This window comes from Engystomops pustulosus, chromosome 5 (genome assembly GCF_040894005.1).
Source record: "Engystomops pustulosus chromosome 5, aEngPut4.maternal, whole genome shotgun sequence".
Lineage (NCBI taxonomy): Eukaryota > Metazoa > Chordata > Amphibia > Anura > Leptodactylidae > Engystomops > Engystomops pustulosus.
Window position 1 is genome coordinate 37,226,205 of NC_092415.1, and position 17,629 is coordinate 37,243,833.

Here is a 17,629-nt window from a genome sequence, read left to right on the forward strand (position 1 = left end):
AGAAGCCAATTAATCTCATGTATGGTGGTAATGTTTACATATTAAAGGTTTTTGGGAGAAAATTTTTTGGCTTATCAACCGTCTTGTCACAAATTTCTGAGATAAGTACTCAGAAATAGCTCTTTTATACAAAGAGGGAGATTTATCATAAAATGACACAATAGCGGATACATCAAGAGACTTAGCATGCATCATGTTGTGGGAGCCGCAGCCAGGGCAAAACTACAGGCAGTCCCCGGGTTACATACAAGATAGGGTCTGGAGGTTTGTTCTTAAGTTGAATTTGTATGTAAGTCGAAACTGTATATTTTATAATGGAAGTTCTAGGCAATTTTTGTTTTTGCCCCAGTGACAATTGGAGTTTCAAAATTTTTGGTGTAATTGGCCCAAGAATTATCAATAAAGCTTCATTACAGACACCTTACAGCTGATCATTGCAGTCTGGGACTATAGTAAAGCATCCAAAGAGCTTCACCAGAGGTCACATGGGGCAGAGGGGTCCGTCTGTAACTATGGGTTGTCTGTAAGTCGGGTGTCCCTAAGTAGGGGACCGCCTGTATGCCAAGTCCAGCCTGGTATAGTTTTGTGTAAAAACAAGAAAACAAAAGTGTGCTTGTTTTTCAAAAGAACATAGGCACTGACCTCCGCAGCCCCCCCCCCCCACTCCACGCCCACATGGTGCAGAGGTGGCGGATTCCCAATTTTAATTGCAAAATCTTGCACTGCAATTCTTGATCTGGTAGCTTTATTGGAGCTTACAGTACAAATCTATCCAGGTTACAACTTTTTCTCTTTTTTTGTTCTTTTTGTTGAGTAGGTACAGATAAATAGGTGTATGGGGGATTTAAGTTCTTATGTTATATGTTAAATTGTTAGTATTGTATTGAATTGTCAGATTTTGTATTGATGTATAATGAGTGTAAAACTAAATTAATTTAAAAAAAATCAATATTGGTCATAAAAATATTGACAATACTTATACATTTATATAAATATACATTTATTCTTCATAATTTGAAATTTACATGTACAAATAAATCACACCTACTGTACAGCATATAAAACTAGTCCCAACATAGAAGAACCTCATAAAGCAACATGAAACAAAGATTAACACAGGAGTGGAAGAAATGATTACATTGAAGGGAAATTAATATGGTTTTTCCGACCCGATTCTGATGTAAACACAGATAATCTGGACCTTCTGCCTCATTGCTGTGTGCCAAAAATAGAAATGTTATTTTTTTGGCGCACATTTAGTACTTAAACTCTCTACTGCCAGAAGTGAACTATAGAACATACCCCCCTACTTTGACCCATCCAATAGTAATGTATCAGGTAATTTTTTTATTAGGTGGGTTTTTCATGCAGTGTCACACACATGCTGACATGTGGTGAGAAGAGACACTATTTATAATTGTCAGGGCCTTCTGACTATGCCCCTGATGCTGCCCCTCACCTTCCTGCAGTTAATGCTGCTTGAGGCAAGAGGCTCAACTTGGCTCATGGCTGGTGCACCCTTGTCTGTGCCCCACATTAATCTGTTGCAGTAAAGAAGCCAACAGTTACTCAGAAACAGCACAGTGGTGTCCTAAAACACAAGCAATACATTTCCCTCATTATGCAACAATAGTCTCCCCTGGAAATAATGGAATTCTGATGAAGAATAGCCCAAATTTTAATCAACCCAAACCTATATTTCTTCTGCATATCAGCATTCTTTAAAAAAAAAATTCTAATAAAATAATAGACTCAGCTCCATCAGTTTTTGTCTTTACATCGCATAGATGTATGTCTGCTGGCCGGCTCTGCCTCCTGCGCATTATGCTTAGTGTATTCCACAGCACAGTCTGATACATCTGTATAACACTGTGTTAGGTGAATAAGAGCATGAAGAAGCGATCAGAGGATTGTTCAAGCCAACCTGTAAAAATAAATAAATAAAAAATGTTTAAAACACTTAATAAAGTTTTTTAAAATAAAAATAATAAAATAAAGTAAAAGTCCCCTAAACGAAAAAGTACAAAAAAACCCAAATCACAAAACCCCCCAATTATTTGGTATCGCCACGTCCGCAACAATGTGTGCAATAAATCAGAAAGATTATTAAGACTGCTCGGTCAACGCCGTAAAAACAAACTTGAAAAACCTTCCAAAAATTTAAATTTTTCATAAAATCCATTTACAAAAATGTTCCAAAAAGTGATCAAAAAAGGTTATGTGTACCAAAATGGTACCACTGAAATGAACATCTCAACACGTAAAAATATTACATTTATATTACATTTATGTATCCGTAAACATGGCGATATGAAAAAAAAATTAGATTTTCTCTATATTAGTTTTTGTTCAGTAAACTTGTCAAAATATATATAAAAATATATAAATCATAGTGATCTATAGAATAAAGGTAACATATTATTATTAGTTGATAAAATGAAACTAAAATGAAGTATTTGTAAAATGCATCTCATGTTGCTGGAAATAATCCCTTATTTGTCCAAATTGGCAAAAAAAAAAGTATGTATAGTTGTTAAAAAGTGACAATACATAATCTGCTCTGAATGGCGCAGCTTCCCTTCGATGCCCTGGCGTGTGCCCATACAGCAGGTTACCACCACATATGGGGGATTGTTACACTTGGAAGAGATTGGGTATCAAACTTTGTGTATATTTTTGAAAAACACATTCATTTAGTGTAGTTTCTATAATGGGGTAATTTATGGGGTTATTATTTAGGCCTCTCAAATGACTTGAAATCTGAGCAGGTCCCTCAACAGCATGAATTTGTTATTTTATGAAAATGTGAAAAATCGCACCTAAAGTTCAAAATACCATAACCTCCTGCAAAAATAAGAGGATGCATAAGAAAGCATGTCAACATAAGTAGACTTTCGGTGAGTGTTAGTTATCAAGTTTTTTTGCTGTTTTTTGTTAAAAGTGTAGAACAGTTTGAATTTCGAACAGCCAGAATTTTTCCAAATTTTTCCCAAATATCTGTATTTTTCATAAATAAACAAAACCTACTACCAAATTTTTCAATTAATGTGATGTACAAAGTGTTATGAGGAAACAAGTGAAAAATGGCTTTAAAACAAAGCCTTATACTTTATGCTCATTATTGACAGAAAGAAAAATATTAACCCTTTCCCGCATTAAATCTGTAAATCGTGACCTGATTTATATCGCCCTGTGCAGCTTGGGGATCTTTCATCCTCAGATTTTACTGCATAGAGTTAATGTGTGTTATTATTGGCCCAAGTCTCCCATAGTCCAGGGAACTGACATTTTTAACTCCTTGTAAAAAAATGAATAAAACACACAGAATAAAATGCATCCTTGTTATGTGTCAAGACTATTCAAAGTAAAATCAACCACATACAAGCAGTCCCCTGGTTACATACAAGATAGGTTCCAAAGGTTTGTTCTGAAGTTGAAATTTGTATGTAAGTTGAAACTGTATATTTTATAATTGTACATCCAGACAAAATTTTTTTTTTGCCCCAGTGACAATTGTAGTTTCAAAATTTTATGTTGTAATTGGACCAAGGATTATCCATAAAGCTTCATTATAGACACTTTACAGCTGAGCATTGCAGTCTGATGAAGCTCCCTGGATGCTTTACTTTAGTCCCAGAGATCACAGTGGGCAGAGGGGTCCGTCTTTAACTAGGGGTCGTCTGTAAGTCAGGTGTTCTTAAGTAGGGGACCGCCTGTAGATCCATTATTGGCAAAAGCATTTCTGGTATCAACGTAAATGTAACTGTGAGGGGATTATGCTGCACTTTAAAATTTTTGTTTTTTTGTTAAAATTAACTATTTTAAATTGTAAAAGGAAAATCAAAGAATACACAAATTTTTTCCCTATTTTCTTCTCATAGAAAAATTAAAAAAAATAAAAACATATTTATATTAAAGCCTTGATTGTGATGCAAAATGAAGGGAAAAAATGATAACACCTACCTAAGATCAGAAGACCTTGATCTTGAAAGGACTAAGTCCAAAAGAAAAATTTAATTTTTTAATTTAATTTTTTTATTCTATATAGAGGATGATTCTATTACAATTTGCATTTCAAGAAATGAATGATATTGTTTGTATAACGTGGAACGTTATATGAAATTTTCCAATATTATTTCTGCAGCAGTTCCTTATGGGTTTTATAGATCACTGTTTGCTCTCATTCTATAGAAAGCTTCTGTTACTCAGAGCCGTGTGATCAGACGAGCCATGCATCTGTGTGACATCACATGACCAGGGTCAATGAAGCTTCCTATAGAATAACAGCAAGCAGAGATCTAGAAAACTGTGTGGAATAAATATTAAGAAAATATATTGGAAAATATATAGAAACAATAACATTTATTTGCTGACATGGGAACACCCATTTAAGTGTTTGTTCTATCAGTGTTAGGCCAAACTGTAACAAAGTAACAAATATAAAAAATGTTTTCAAAATCCATCAAATTCCATTGAACAAATGAAAAAAACTAGGTACAGACACTGTAATAACGTGTTTAGAAAAATAAGACAACATTTATAACAATATAGATTAAAAAATTAAATTTTTTATACGACAGGAGCTCAATGACTATGATAGTTCCAGTCCATTAGGATTATATATATTTTATGATCTTCTGTTAAAAAAGAGAATATAAGAAATAAATTTGATTTCAATCGATTTGTTTAATGCCATTTATTGTTGTCCACATGTCCCTCCAATCCTTCCTTTATACTTATATTATTTTGATATATTTAAATAATAATGCAATATTTTAAATAAATATAAAATAGATTATTTTAAATGAAATATTTAAAAATAATAATTTAAAAATAATGAAAATAATAATGCAGGTTCTGCTAAACCATGAATAGAATAGAAGTGAGACAGAAATTATGCATACATTTTTGAACCCATCACTCCATGTGTTTTAGCTTTTGTTAAAAAAAAATGGAAACCAAAAATAAACCGTAGTTCTATACATAATAATTGGAGAAAACTTAAAATAAAAGTATCAGGTAAAGTAGATTACACTTTGCTGTCAGTTTATTTCCTTTAAACCTTTGTCGTAAACCACTTAAAAGACAAACAATGATATTTTTTGGGTAGTGGAGAAGTGATTAGAAATGTTTTCCCTTATCGATTTGTACTTAAACATTCAGGCACTTTGAATTTATAAATCTCTAAGTTGTCCACCACACATAATAAATAGTGATGAGCGAGTATACTCGTCCGAGCTTAATGCTCGGTCAAGTATTAGCATACTCGGACCGGCTCGTTGCTCGGACGAGTATTTGCCCTGCTCGATAACGAGCATTTAATTTAAAAAAAAAAAAAAGTAAAGAACAGTAAAAAAATACAATTAAAACATTTAATTTAATTATTTAATTGAAAAACACAGTGAAAGAACACTGTGCAGAATAGATTGCAGATGTTCGCGAACATCTGCGATCTGCTCCGGAGACACGCGTGCAGAACGGTGTTCTCCGCAATAGTATTCGAAGAACAATATGTGTAGAGAACAACTTGCAGATGTTGTCTAACATCTGCAAGTTGTTCTTCACACATATTGTTCTTCAAATACTATTGCGGAGAACACCGTTCTGCACGCGTGTCTCCGGAGCAGATCGCAGATGTTCCGGAGACACGCTTGCACGGTGCAATAGTATTTGAAGAACAATATGTGTGAAGAACAACTTGCAGATGTTTGACAACATCTGCAAGTTGTTCTCTACACATATTGTTCTTCAAATACTATTGCGGAGAACACCGTGTCTCCGGAGCAGATCGCAGATGTCCCGGAGACACGCGTGCAGAACGGTGTTCTCTGCAATAGTATTTGAAGAACAATATGTGTGAAGAAAAACTTGCAGATGTTTCCAAACATCTGCAAGTTGTTCTTCACACATATTGTTCTTCAAATACTATTGCAGAGAACATCCTTCTGCACGCGTGTCTCCGGAACAGATCGCAGATGTTCGCGAACATCTGCAATCTGTTCTGCAGTGTTCTTTCACTCTGTTCTTTTAGTGAAAACATCTGCACTGAACAGTGCTCGTTCAGTTTTTAATTTTACTAAAAAATGCTCGGGTCTCCCATTGATTTCAATGGGGCTCGTTACTCGAAACGAGCACTCGAGCATCAGGAAATGTTCGGCTCGAGTAACGAGTACCCGAGCATTTTAATGCTCGCTCATCTCTAATAATAAAGCATTACATTTAAATTAATTTTCCTTTTATTAAAAGTTACCTTTAGTTAACCTTTAGTTAACTTTTTTTAAATGCATTCGTAGAGAGACAAAACATATTAGAAAAACCTGCACAGTTTGGATGCACAGAATAGAACAAATCAGGCAAGCTCAGATAATACAAGTGACTCGCTCCATAAATGAGGATGTTGTCTCAACTCAGTGGTAATACAGGATAGTCGCAGGAACAGTAACTTAATAATATTACAGTATTATGCACTTTCCCCATTCCTCCACCCCAAGGTCCACAGACACAGCTCTAGCGAATCTAGCGATCAATAATCCGGGAATTAATTTTTCATTCATTTTTAAAATACTTAATAAAAAAAATAAATTCCATCTCATCTTACTCATAATGTGCATTCAGTTCATATATAATTTTAAAAAGACCAGTTATAAAAATAAATCAGCAAAAAAAAAAAAATCTTTGTGTACCTGGAATTTACTAGTGATGAGTGGACCCATGAAAATAAACCAAAAATAAGCTGGACCCATGAAAATAAAAATGAGAGTACCCTGGGGTACACGAACTGGCAAACTTTGTTACAAACCCGGATTTGGTTTGGGTCCACTCAACACTAGTAGAGACAGTCCCCTACTTAAGAACACCCCACTTACAGATGACCCAGAGTTACAAACAAACCTCTGGATGTTGGTAATTTACTTTAATTTAACCTTAGGCTACAATAAACAGCTATAACAGTTATCACAGGTGTCTGCAGTTAAGATTTATTGTTATTCCTGATTCTTATGACAACCCAACATTTTTAAAATCCAAAAAAATTCTGCCTGGGATTACAATGATAAAATATACAGTTCCGACTAACATACAAATTCAATTTAAGAACAAACCTACAGAATCTATCTTGTATGTAACCCGGGGACTGCCTGTATTTACTAATACTCAGGATAATATATTACTGATACACGTTTTGCAGTACTATTTATTTATTTACTTTACTTATTTATTCTGATATGTAATAAAGAATGTCCCAACCCCTGTATAGCTACAGTATGTCACCTTCAGTGTCACCCCTTCTGACCATGATATTTCTCAGTAAAGCCCTGTAGAATATGAGGCTGGTATGTACAGTAAATAACAATTTGTAATTATTGTTATTATCTGCTTTTGAAAGATCTATACATTTTACTTAAGATGTATTATGATTGCAGATTCAACCCTTTTAATTATCTTATTTATGCCTATTTTCTACAGATTTAAACTTTGAATAAAAGTTTGAATTATGCAAGGAATAATTCATAGCACATAACTTCTTTTAACCTAAACATATAGATGTCTAAGGCCTTATTTTTGCTGAAAAGTTGCGCTACATTTCTATCCCATTTTATAGTACTTAAAGGGGTTGTCCACTTTCAGCAAATATTTGAAATGATTTGTGTAAGGAAAAGTTATACAGATCAAGCACATACATGCACCGGGAAGAAAAAGGTGAATTCCGGCGACCTTCGGCGCGGCAGCGACACCTGCTGGATATCGGGCGCACGACCTTAGTGAATCCTGGCAGACCCGAATTCTCGTCGGACAACGCGCCGCATGATCGTGACTGGACCGATAAGTAAATGTGCCCCACTGTCTTCACCTCTCCATAAGCCACACTACCCCCCTTCAAACTCTCCTCACCCAGCCCCCCTCACCTCATACAGGTTTAGATACACCAGCTGAGTAAGCAGGATTATATAGGCTTAGATACACCAGCTCAGTAGATAGCATTACGTAGGCATCAAGTAGATGAAATCATATAGGCTCAGATATAACAGCTTTGTGGGCAGCAACATTTAGGCTTAGATACACCAGCACAGTAAACAGTATCATATAGGCTTAGATACACCAGCTCAAGATGGAATCATATAGGCTCATCAAGCCCCCCTCCCGCTACCCACACTGTCCTCATAAACCTCCATAAGCCACAGTGTTCCCCCTCCTTCCCAAATGGGAAAAAAAAATTATTTGTTTACCTTTCCTCGCTCCCCCGAAGCTGCGCACCCATTGTACACGCCGGCTCTGAAGCTGATGACATCATGATGTGCACCAGCTTCAGTGCCAGCGAGTACAGCGGGAGCGTAGCATCGGGGGAGCGAGGAAAGGTGAGTTTTGGATTCTGTCTCTATGTTACACTCCCAACAACCGCAGCATAGAGGCAGAAAACAGTAAGAGCCACAAAGTGATCATCTGTACCAGTGTCTTAAAGTGACACGGGTACAAATGATCCAGGGGCCAAAAAATTTTTTCGGCCCCCGAGTGGTCCCCCCAAGCACCCTAGGGCACTGACACTTGCCCGGGTAAGCCGTGTTCTGGCGCCGGGCCTGTGCATGTCCATCACATCACATGGATAGATTTCTATCCAGTGGAAGTAAACATATCTGCTTTCTATAGCAGGGCAGCAAGCAGAGATCTAGAAAACCGTGAGGAATTGATAGAGAAGGTATATTGGAACATTGCATAACTTTTGCTTACACAAACCATATCAATTATTTGCTGAAAGTGGACAACCCCTTCAATACCTTAGTATTTTTGCAATGAAAATAAGCAGACATGAATTCCTCTACGTATTCTTAATGTCATGCAGAAACCAATATGAATTATATACAGTTATACAGGTCCGTAAAGTTGTGTGGTTGATACATATCCTAAAGAAAGTTTGTTATTTTGCTCTGTACGTACAAGATAGATTCTGTAGGTTTGTTCTTAACTTTAAATTTGTATGTAAGTCAAAAAGTCTTATTTCAGACCCAAAAAAAATTTTGGCCCTGTGCATTTCGCAGTTTTTGGCTGCCATGGGAACAATGATTAACAATAAAGCTTCATTGCGGATACCTTTGAAAACTCTTATGTTTAACCTGGGGCCAAAGCTCAGTAAATTACCCAGAAGCAGAGAGCATCACCAGAGGTCACAGAGGTCCATTTGTAACTAGGCGTCATCTTTAAATCAGGGACCTCCTGCATCTTATTTTTTATATATTTGTTGCTATGATGCATTAACTTATTTTTGCGGAACAGTACAATAATAAACATATTTAGAGTACACAGGCAGTTGTCATAGGATATGACCAGACAGTCCTGAGACCTTTGAATGGACGCTGGGCCGTATGCCAATGAAATCTTCTGGCTCTGTTTACATCACCCGTTTTTGCCGTAACTGTAAAAAGTAGGTATATAACTTTCTAGGTAAGGGCTTAAAAAATGTCATGATGCTAAAGGGAATCATTGTATCCCATTTGTGTTAAAGCATGATATTGCTACCAATATGTAAAAATTGGTAAGTCTGCCATACAGTAAAACATAGGCTGAAGCCCCTGGCTGGTATTGAACTGTCAGATACCGGCGATCCCCTACTTACAGACGACCCCTAGTTACAAACGGACCTCTGGATGTTAGTAATTTACTGTACTTTAGCCCTAGGCTACAATGATCAGCTGTAACAGTTATCACAGGTGTCTGTAATGAAGCTTTATTGTTAACCCTGGTTCTTATGACAATCCAACATTTTTAAAATCCAATTGTCAAAGAGACCAAAAATTTTTTGCCTAGGGTTACAATTATAAAGTATACAGTTCCGACTTACATACAAATTCAATTTAAGAACAAACCTGCAGAACCTATCTTGTACGTAACCCAGGGACTGCCTGTACTGTGATTTCTCCTTCCAGATTAAAGTCAACATAAGGGCTGTCTCAATTATCATCCGCAGATTCTGTCCAAGAATGAGGGAAAGCTCTGGGATATTACTTGTGGTATCTATGTGTGTTGTAATCAAGCACTTAAGTCAGCATTTTATTGTTAGTTATGTTGAGAAATGACCATCGGCATCTATTGACAACCAAATTTCTCATTCATTCATTTGAAATCTGTGACACAACATTTCTGCGGACATTCAGATCAATGGCCTTTTCTCGAAATGTTTAATCAAAAATTTCAAGTATTCAAGTCATTTCTCAGAGATGAGTCAATGGGGCTCAGGGATATGCATTGTAATCTTTCTTGAACGTGTTGTATGTGCTCAAGCTACACGAACCCTGATATGTTTCTGTGGCTTGCATCTCATCATCTATGGCTGGACTTCCCTATTAGCTGAGACACTGCACAAGGTTCAAGGTTTCTATTTCCACTTGTCAGTCCGTACATTCTCCTACAGAAATGGATCTTTTCTTCCTGAGGTTGACTACATCTCCTGACCCAGGGGCATAACTTGAGGGGGTGCAGAGGTTGCGGCCGCACCAGGGCCCAAGAGGTTTAGGGGGCCCTTATGGTGTCACTTTCCCATATGAGAAGACTATTACTATAAATATATAGTATCCCATTCCCCTTCCCTAAGCTCTGTGATGAATGACAATATTAGGCAAGGCTTACATCACATCATCAGTCTCCATTGTATAGTTATCCATAGAATGGATATGCTCATGCATTGAGATACATCTTCTGTTTCGACTCCTGCCCCCTTAAAGCAGGAGGAGAAGTAAAAATGAGCAGCCATTGATTAGCTGCTGCTGATGTTTAGGGAGAATCTCGAAGAAAATAACTTTCTTTTTATGGGTAGTTATATCACCGAGGAAACTCCCAGGGTGCACGCTCAGTGAAGGCTGGGGATGGATGCAATACAGCTGCATCTGTCCCTCATATGCTATTATGGCCTCCATAATAATGCATCCAAATGTCTTGATGTGACTGTAGCCTTAAATAGCCATCATTTTTACAGATTCTTATGAGGCGAATAAGATTTATATATGATTCAGTGCCTAAGAAATGCCAAATTTGCACTGAATTTATCAACCAATAGAATAGACTGTATTAGCCAGTGGCATATGACTGTGATGGTGACATACAGTACAGGACTATAAGCATCAGAGACCAGGGAGGGATAGGGAAGCTCTAGAGATGTCACTATTCACTTTTTTTCCTATCTCTATGCAAATCCTACCCAAATCCTATTTTTCAGATTATTGGAAAACTTCTTTGAAAAGCATTCATCAAATATTCTGAAGCTGGAGTAAAAGGGCAGAAAAATAGACTTACATCAAATTTGAAAGCTCTTAAACAACTTTTCATAAACTGGGTAAGAAGTTATAAAGTTATTTTAGGATCAAGTCTGTTTTTTTTTTACTGATACATCTTATTTTTACTTGTATCTTGTTTTTTGCCTAATGGATGACATCCAGCTTTTCACATCCAGTAAAAAGGCAAACTACAAGGCTGACTACACATGAACTTGGCCAAAATCGTCCAAGAAAAATGGATGGTGTCAGTTTTTTATGGCTGATTTGCCTCTATCTAGCCTCCATTCCGTATCGATCTTCATAGATCCACTATAGACTTTCAGTGAACCATGAAAAACTGTTCTGCTCTATATTTTAATGGATCAATCATAACGGCCAGAGGCGCTGATCCATTAAAAAATATTGCAGTTGACCCAGCCATATCTAAAAACATTCAGTGCTTTGTACTGTCATGTGATCAAGCCTTAATTACACCCTTTTACTAAACTTTTTTTCTTTTTTTTAACTTACAGGATGTGCCCCAAAGTCTCAAGTCACTACGGCTTTGTGCACACCGGTGTCCGAGCTTCCCCTCACAATATCACATGTCACTATTGTCAACAAGAATAGAGCAGAACGCAGCCGGACAGTGTAATAGATAGCAAAACAAACGCCATTATAAACTCCCTGTATTGTGGCTTCTGTTTTGTCTATTGCCGTGTTGGTTGTATATCAGATACCAGCAGAATGCAGCAAAACAGAAGCCACAATGTAGATGTGAACAAGGTCTAAGCTGAACTGACTGTGATCTGACTACATCTGAGCAATGACCCATCTCAAGTATATTTGATACACTATATGAGAAATTGTTGGATTATTTTAATGGAGCGGGTGCATGTTCTCAGTGTAGAAGGCTATGTACTGCTGAACTCTAACCTAGGGGCTCATACACGTGCTTTCTACCTTCTCCCTCCCCCCTCTAGGATCTCATACAGCCAGCACCCTAGGGCTGGGGGCAGGGCTGCTCACAGTCCTGCAAGTGTCTGTCTGTGCGGGAGGGGGAGGAAGAAGCTACACACTGAAAAATCATAATCACACCAGTGTCACACTAGGTTTTCTTAGATCAATGACTATAACTATCTTCCATAGTTTTAAGGGAAAAGTTACGTATAGAATTGGTTCAGCTGCAGAGGGATCAGGATTATCTTTGCCCAAAATTAATAGGGTCATTGATGTAGAGATTTCTGTACAATTTAGAAGAGCAGAAATGGAAAAGGTCTTCATGTATACGACGTGGAAAATCCAGTTTAGGGAGTTATAGGGGGTACAATCTGGAGAATTTAGGGCACTAGGGCGAGCAACAGCTTGTCAGTAATGAACCGGAACACTAGTGTTATAATAAATAAGCAGAGAAGAGCGTAGAACAGTGCATTGGACTTAGGACTACAGATAGTTAGTGCGAGAGGAGGGTTAAAAGTCTGACTGCGAAAGCAAATCACACCCAAGCCTGAGAGGGATCCATCAGTGTTCTCCTGGCAGCCACCATTCATTCCAAAGCCTGAAACTGAAAGTGGAAACGCGGAAGTTCAAGAGGACTAGAAAAGCCCATAGGAGGGACATGGATACTGTGTGTTAATGCTATTCGTCCATGGCGTGTTCACAGCTACGGACGGACAGAGTCAGTGACTGGTGCACAGAATGTAACATGGACTGTGCTGGGATGAAGACACTTCTGCCAGACACCTCAAGATGACTACAAGCCACCAGCTCATATACCCACCTTCCAGACCATGGTAAATGGTAAGCAGCGTTCTCCTGGTGGTAGGCTTTGGCTTCAGTCCCAGTGTGCGTCACTATGGCTCTTATAATCACATGCAGACTCAGGTGCTCAGGTACAGTCCGCACAGCATGCAGGTAGTGGTGTCCAGGTAATGATCACGAGAGACAGGGAATAATCCTCTACATGCGCAGTCCTCATTCTTCTGTCTATAATTCACAAATGCAGATTTTTCTATGATTGTTCCGTGCAGAAAACCATGAACATTCTGCAGAAAAAAATTGATTTACATTAACATACTGGATTTTAAGGTATCCAATTTACCTTGCTATGTCCAGTTGTTATACTCACCACGTGACCTTTTCATTGACCCATAATAGTTCTCGTTTTATGTAGACCTCTGTGTCCATGCGTAGTCCTCTCTGAATTAGGGTTAGGCTGGATGTAGCCGGTGCCGCTCTGCTACAGTATTACCTGCAGCCTTCAGCATGGCTCCTTCTTCTCATACTGTCTCGCCGGACTGACTGTACCTTCAGCTTCCTCATTTACTTTTTATTCCAACTAAACTGGGAATTTCCCACATTTTCATAACGAAACTTTACCTCCTACTGTTTATTGGAAGCAATTTGTCTTGCTGGGAAATCAGATTTCACTATGATAAACTACACATTGTGCAATGTGCTGCAGCATGTTCTGGATCATGTATATGTATAGCTATTCAGTATAGATGAGAATGGGGAAGTGTATACTGTAATAGAGAAAACAGAAGATTTGTGATGTACAGTCATAGAATTATATATAAATAGTTGTAAAGTATATATCATTATATGAGAGACTTGTAGATATGTAGGTTCAGTCTATATTGTAGATAGATATGAGTGAGTGTGATATTGTATCAGTGAACATTAGGTATGAATACAATGAGTACATTGTGTTCTGCAATATGAAGCTATAATGTAATGAGAGCTGTACAGTGTATGTCAGGGATAGGGAACCTATGGCTCGGGAGCCAGATATGGCTCTTTTGTTGCCTGCATCTGGCTCTCAGACAGCTGTGGCTACCTATCTACTTGGGGTCATGTGCTGTGGCTAACTATATACTGGGGGACTTGTGCTATGGCTACCTGGTAGCCATCTGGTAGCCGCCAGTCTTTATAGGAACCCGGGAAGTGGGCAGAGGCAATCAGCAGGGCATTGGCCCTTTAAATCTGCGTGTTTTGGCGCGTGCTGGACAGCCAGGACGCGAGCCAGAAAGTGGTGGGTTGAGTGAGCTCAGAAAGGAGCACCACCACAGAGAGAGGCACGATTGTGCCTGCGATCCGAGACCTAGATCGCAGGGGCATCCATGACACTGGGACTACCTATCTACTGGGGGGCATGTGCATTTGGTACGGCTCTTACGGAATAACATTTTAAAATATGTGGCGTTCATGGCTCTCTCAGCCAAAAAGGTTCCTGACCCCTGGTGTATGTAATACTAGAGACATAACTGTAGACATAACAGTATTGTGTATATAGAAATACAATGGGGTTGTACGTGTCAGCGCATAAATGATAGATATAGGAGACTTGTAGTTATATGGGTATAGTGTGTACTATTATACAAAGTTATAGATATGTAAGAACAGTGGTAACTATGACAGCGAAGGAGTGAGATATGTAGGTAAATTCCATAATGTAACATTGTAGATATGTAAATACAGTGTATTCTATGATAAAGGGAAGTATACTATTATGCAAATTATGATATGTTATGATATGAGAGAGTTGTATATATGTGCGTACATGATAATTTGGTGCACTGTATACTGTAACAAATGAGAATTGTAGATATGTAGGTGTACTGTATACTGTAATACATTACAGTTGTAGATATGTAGGTACACTGTATACTGTAATACATGAGAATTGTAGATATGTAGGTACACTGTATACTGTAATACATTAGAATTGTAGATATGGAGGTGCACTGTGTACTGTAATAAAGGAGAAGATGTGTATTGTAGATTTGTGTGTATATAATATACTATAACATATAAGATTTGTAGAAATGTAGGTGCATTGTATACTGTAAAACATGAAACTGCAGATATTCCAGTGCAATGTATGCCGTAATATATGTGAGTTTTAGAAATCAGGTTGTGCTATACTTGGTAATACGGTACAAGAGAACTGTAGATATGTGAGTACCATATATACTATAAAACAGGAGAACTCTAGATATTCTGGAACAATGTATGCAGTAATACATGTGCATTGTAGAAATCAGGTTGTACTATTCTTGGTAATACGGTAAAAGAGAACTGTAGATATGTGAGTACCATATATACTATAAAACCGGAGAACTATAGATATTCTGGAACAATATGTGCCATAATACATGGGAATTGTAGAAATCAGGTTGTACTATTCTTGGTAATACGGTACAAGAGAACTGTAGATATGTGAGTACCATATATACTATAAAACAGGAGAACTCTAGATATTCTGGAACAATGTATGCAGTAATACATGTGCATTGTAAAAATCAGGTTGTACTATTCTTGGTAATACGGTAAAAGAGAACTGTAGATATGTGAGTACCATATATACTATAAAACAGGAGAACTCTAGATATTCGGGAACAATGTATGCAGTAATACTTGTGAACTGTAGAAATCAGCTTGTACTATTCTTGGTAATACGGTACAAGTAAATTGTAGATGTGAGATGTGAGTACCATATATACTGTAGAACAGGAGACCTTAGTTCTGTAGGCTTACTGTATTCTGTAATAATAAAGAATAATAGATATGTGGGTAATCTGTAATAAAGCAGCATTGTGATATGTGAGTAACATGTATATGTATGTGTCGGGGTACACTGTATGGTTTAATACAAGAACTTGTGGATATGTGGGTTCCATGTATACTGTGATAAAGAAGAATAGTGGATATGATGGAGCATTGCATATATGTGGGTACCATGTATACCTGTACTATATAACATGAGAACTGTAGCTATGTAGTTGTACTTTATATTGTAATAAAAGTATATTGTAGACATGTGACTACTAGTAGAATTCCAAGAGAGTTGTAGACACACGTGTACAGAGTATTCTGTAATAAAAGATCATTGTAGACTCTTTATCACAGTCATTCATTGATTTTTGTTCTTGCAATGTTTAAAGGATATCTTCTTCATATCCTGTTTACACCCTCATCTCATCTCAATGGGGTTTACATCTCAGCTTTGATTGTCCAACTTTATATTTCTTTGTGGATATACTAATATGTTAAAGAAATTGTCTCATTGAACGTCCTCTTATTACCAGTCTTCTCGTAGATTATCCTATAGCACCCTCTGGTGCAATAAAGTCTTATTATGATAAAGCTCCAACCCCTACTGTATACTTATGGCTTCTTTCTTAAAGTGAACCTGTCATCAGGAGCCCTTTTTCTTGCTTCCCCATGTCCCCATAGAGAATAGTATGCACATTGCCAAATAGTTTTTATAATAAAACTGTGTTTTTCCCAAAAAAAGATAAGTTAGATAAAAGTTTCCTTTCTGTATGCAGAGTCCAATGGGAGTGCTCAGTGAGGAGCTGTTTACCCCCCCCCCCCACCTTCAGCAAACCGCTCCGTCATTCATCGATTTAAAATTAACAAAAAACTCCCATGTCCCCCTTACCCACCCCATTGCTTCCCCCCTCCAGACGTTGTACATGTCTGCCCCACTCCTCACTTGCCACTCCCATAGTACTAGGGACACAGCTCTGCATACAGAGAGGTAAACTTTCATCTAACTTATCTTTTTTTTTTTTTTAAAAAGCCAGTTTTACTAGAAAAACTCTTTGGCAATGTGTTCACTATTCGCTATGGGGACGTGGGGGAAACAGCAAAAGCCTCCTGATGACAGGTTCCCTTTAAGTTTTTCCGACATGGTGGCCAAATAACCTTTTGTTGCTTCTCTTGGAACAAAGATTTGGTTGGTTGCTAGAGTTCTCTATCTGTTTTTATTGGCCACGACAGAGTTGCTTGTTGTTACACTCATTAAGCATGCGTGTCAAGCATGACAATGGTATGTAAGGGGCAGGACCCATCTGTAACCTACTGAGCATGCTATGCATAACACAGTGCAATACATCCGTATTGAACTGCAATAGCTCAATATGAGCTTGAACAAGCAATTAGAGGATTGCTTGTTCAACTCAACCTGTAAAAAAAAAAAAAAGTTTTAAAACAATTTTTTTAAGTTCCCAAGGTTTTTTTTTAAATAAAAATAAATAATTAATTAAGTAAACTGAAAATCCCCAAAACACCACCATTTCCTATACACATCACTACAAAAAACACAAAATCACCACCCCCTCCCACATATTTGGTATTGCCGAGTCCGTCGGAAACATTATTGGAACCAATCGGTGAACGCTGTAAATACAAATCTGAACAACTTGCCAAAAATGTAAATTTTTAATCAAATCACTAAAAAGTGATCAAAAAAGGCATGTGCTCCAAAATGGTACCACTTAAAAGAAGAACTCAAAGAAAACACACAAAATCAGCCCTAAACCAGCTCTGTGAACCGGAAATACTAAATTTATGCCTCTGAAAATGTGGCAATACTACAACAA

The 17,629-nt window shown here is 37.5% G+C and overlaps 1 protein-coding gene and 1 long non-coding RNA gene across 3 annotated transcripts in view; one reads left to right on the plus strand and one right to left on the minus strand.

Moving 5' to 3' along the window:
* Nucleotides 1–1,014: 1,014 nt before the first annotated feature.
* Nucleotides 1,015–13,568, minus strand: LOC140132648 (uncharacterized). Of its 2 annotated transcripts, none has more exons than XR_011855682.1 (3): nucleotides 13,369–13,568; nucleotides 13,021–13,285; nucleotides 1,015–1,924 (listed from the first exon to the last, which is right to left on the minus strand). It is a non-coding gene; the product is annotated as an uncharacterized lncRNA (long non-coding RNA). The 2 variants fall into 2 exon arrangements; XR_011855683.1 differs by having other exon boundaries at nucleotides 13,021–13,226; nucleotides 13,369–13,566.
* LOC140132647 (uncharacterized) overlaps nucleotides 12,145–17,629 on the plus strand; it is a 70,078-nt gene continuing 64,593 nt past the window's right edge. Inside the window, exon 1 of the mRNA XM_072151659.1 lies at nucleotides 12,145–13,040. Coding sequence (XP_072007760.1) covers nucleotides 13,031–13,040 — 10 coding nt within the window. The 5' untranslated portion in view covers nucleotides 12,145–13,030. The remainder of the gene's footprint in view (nucleotides 13,041–17,629) is intronic.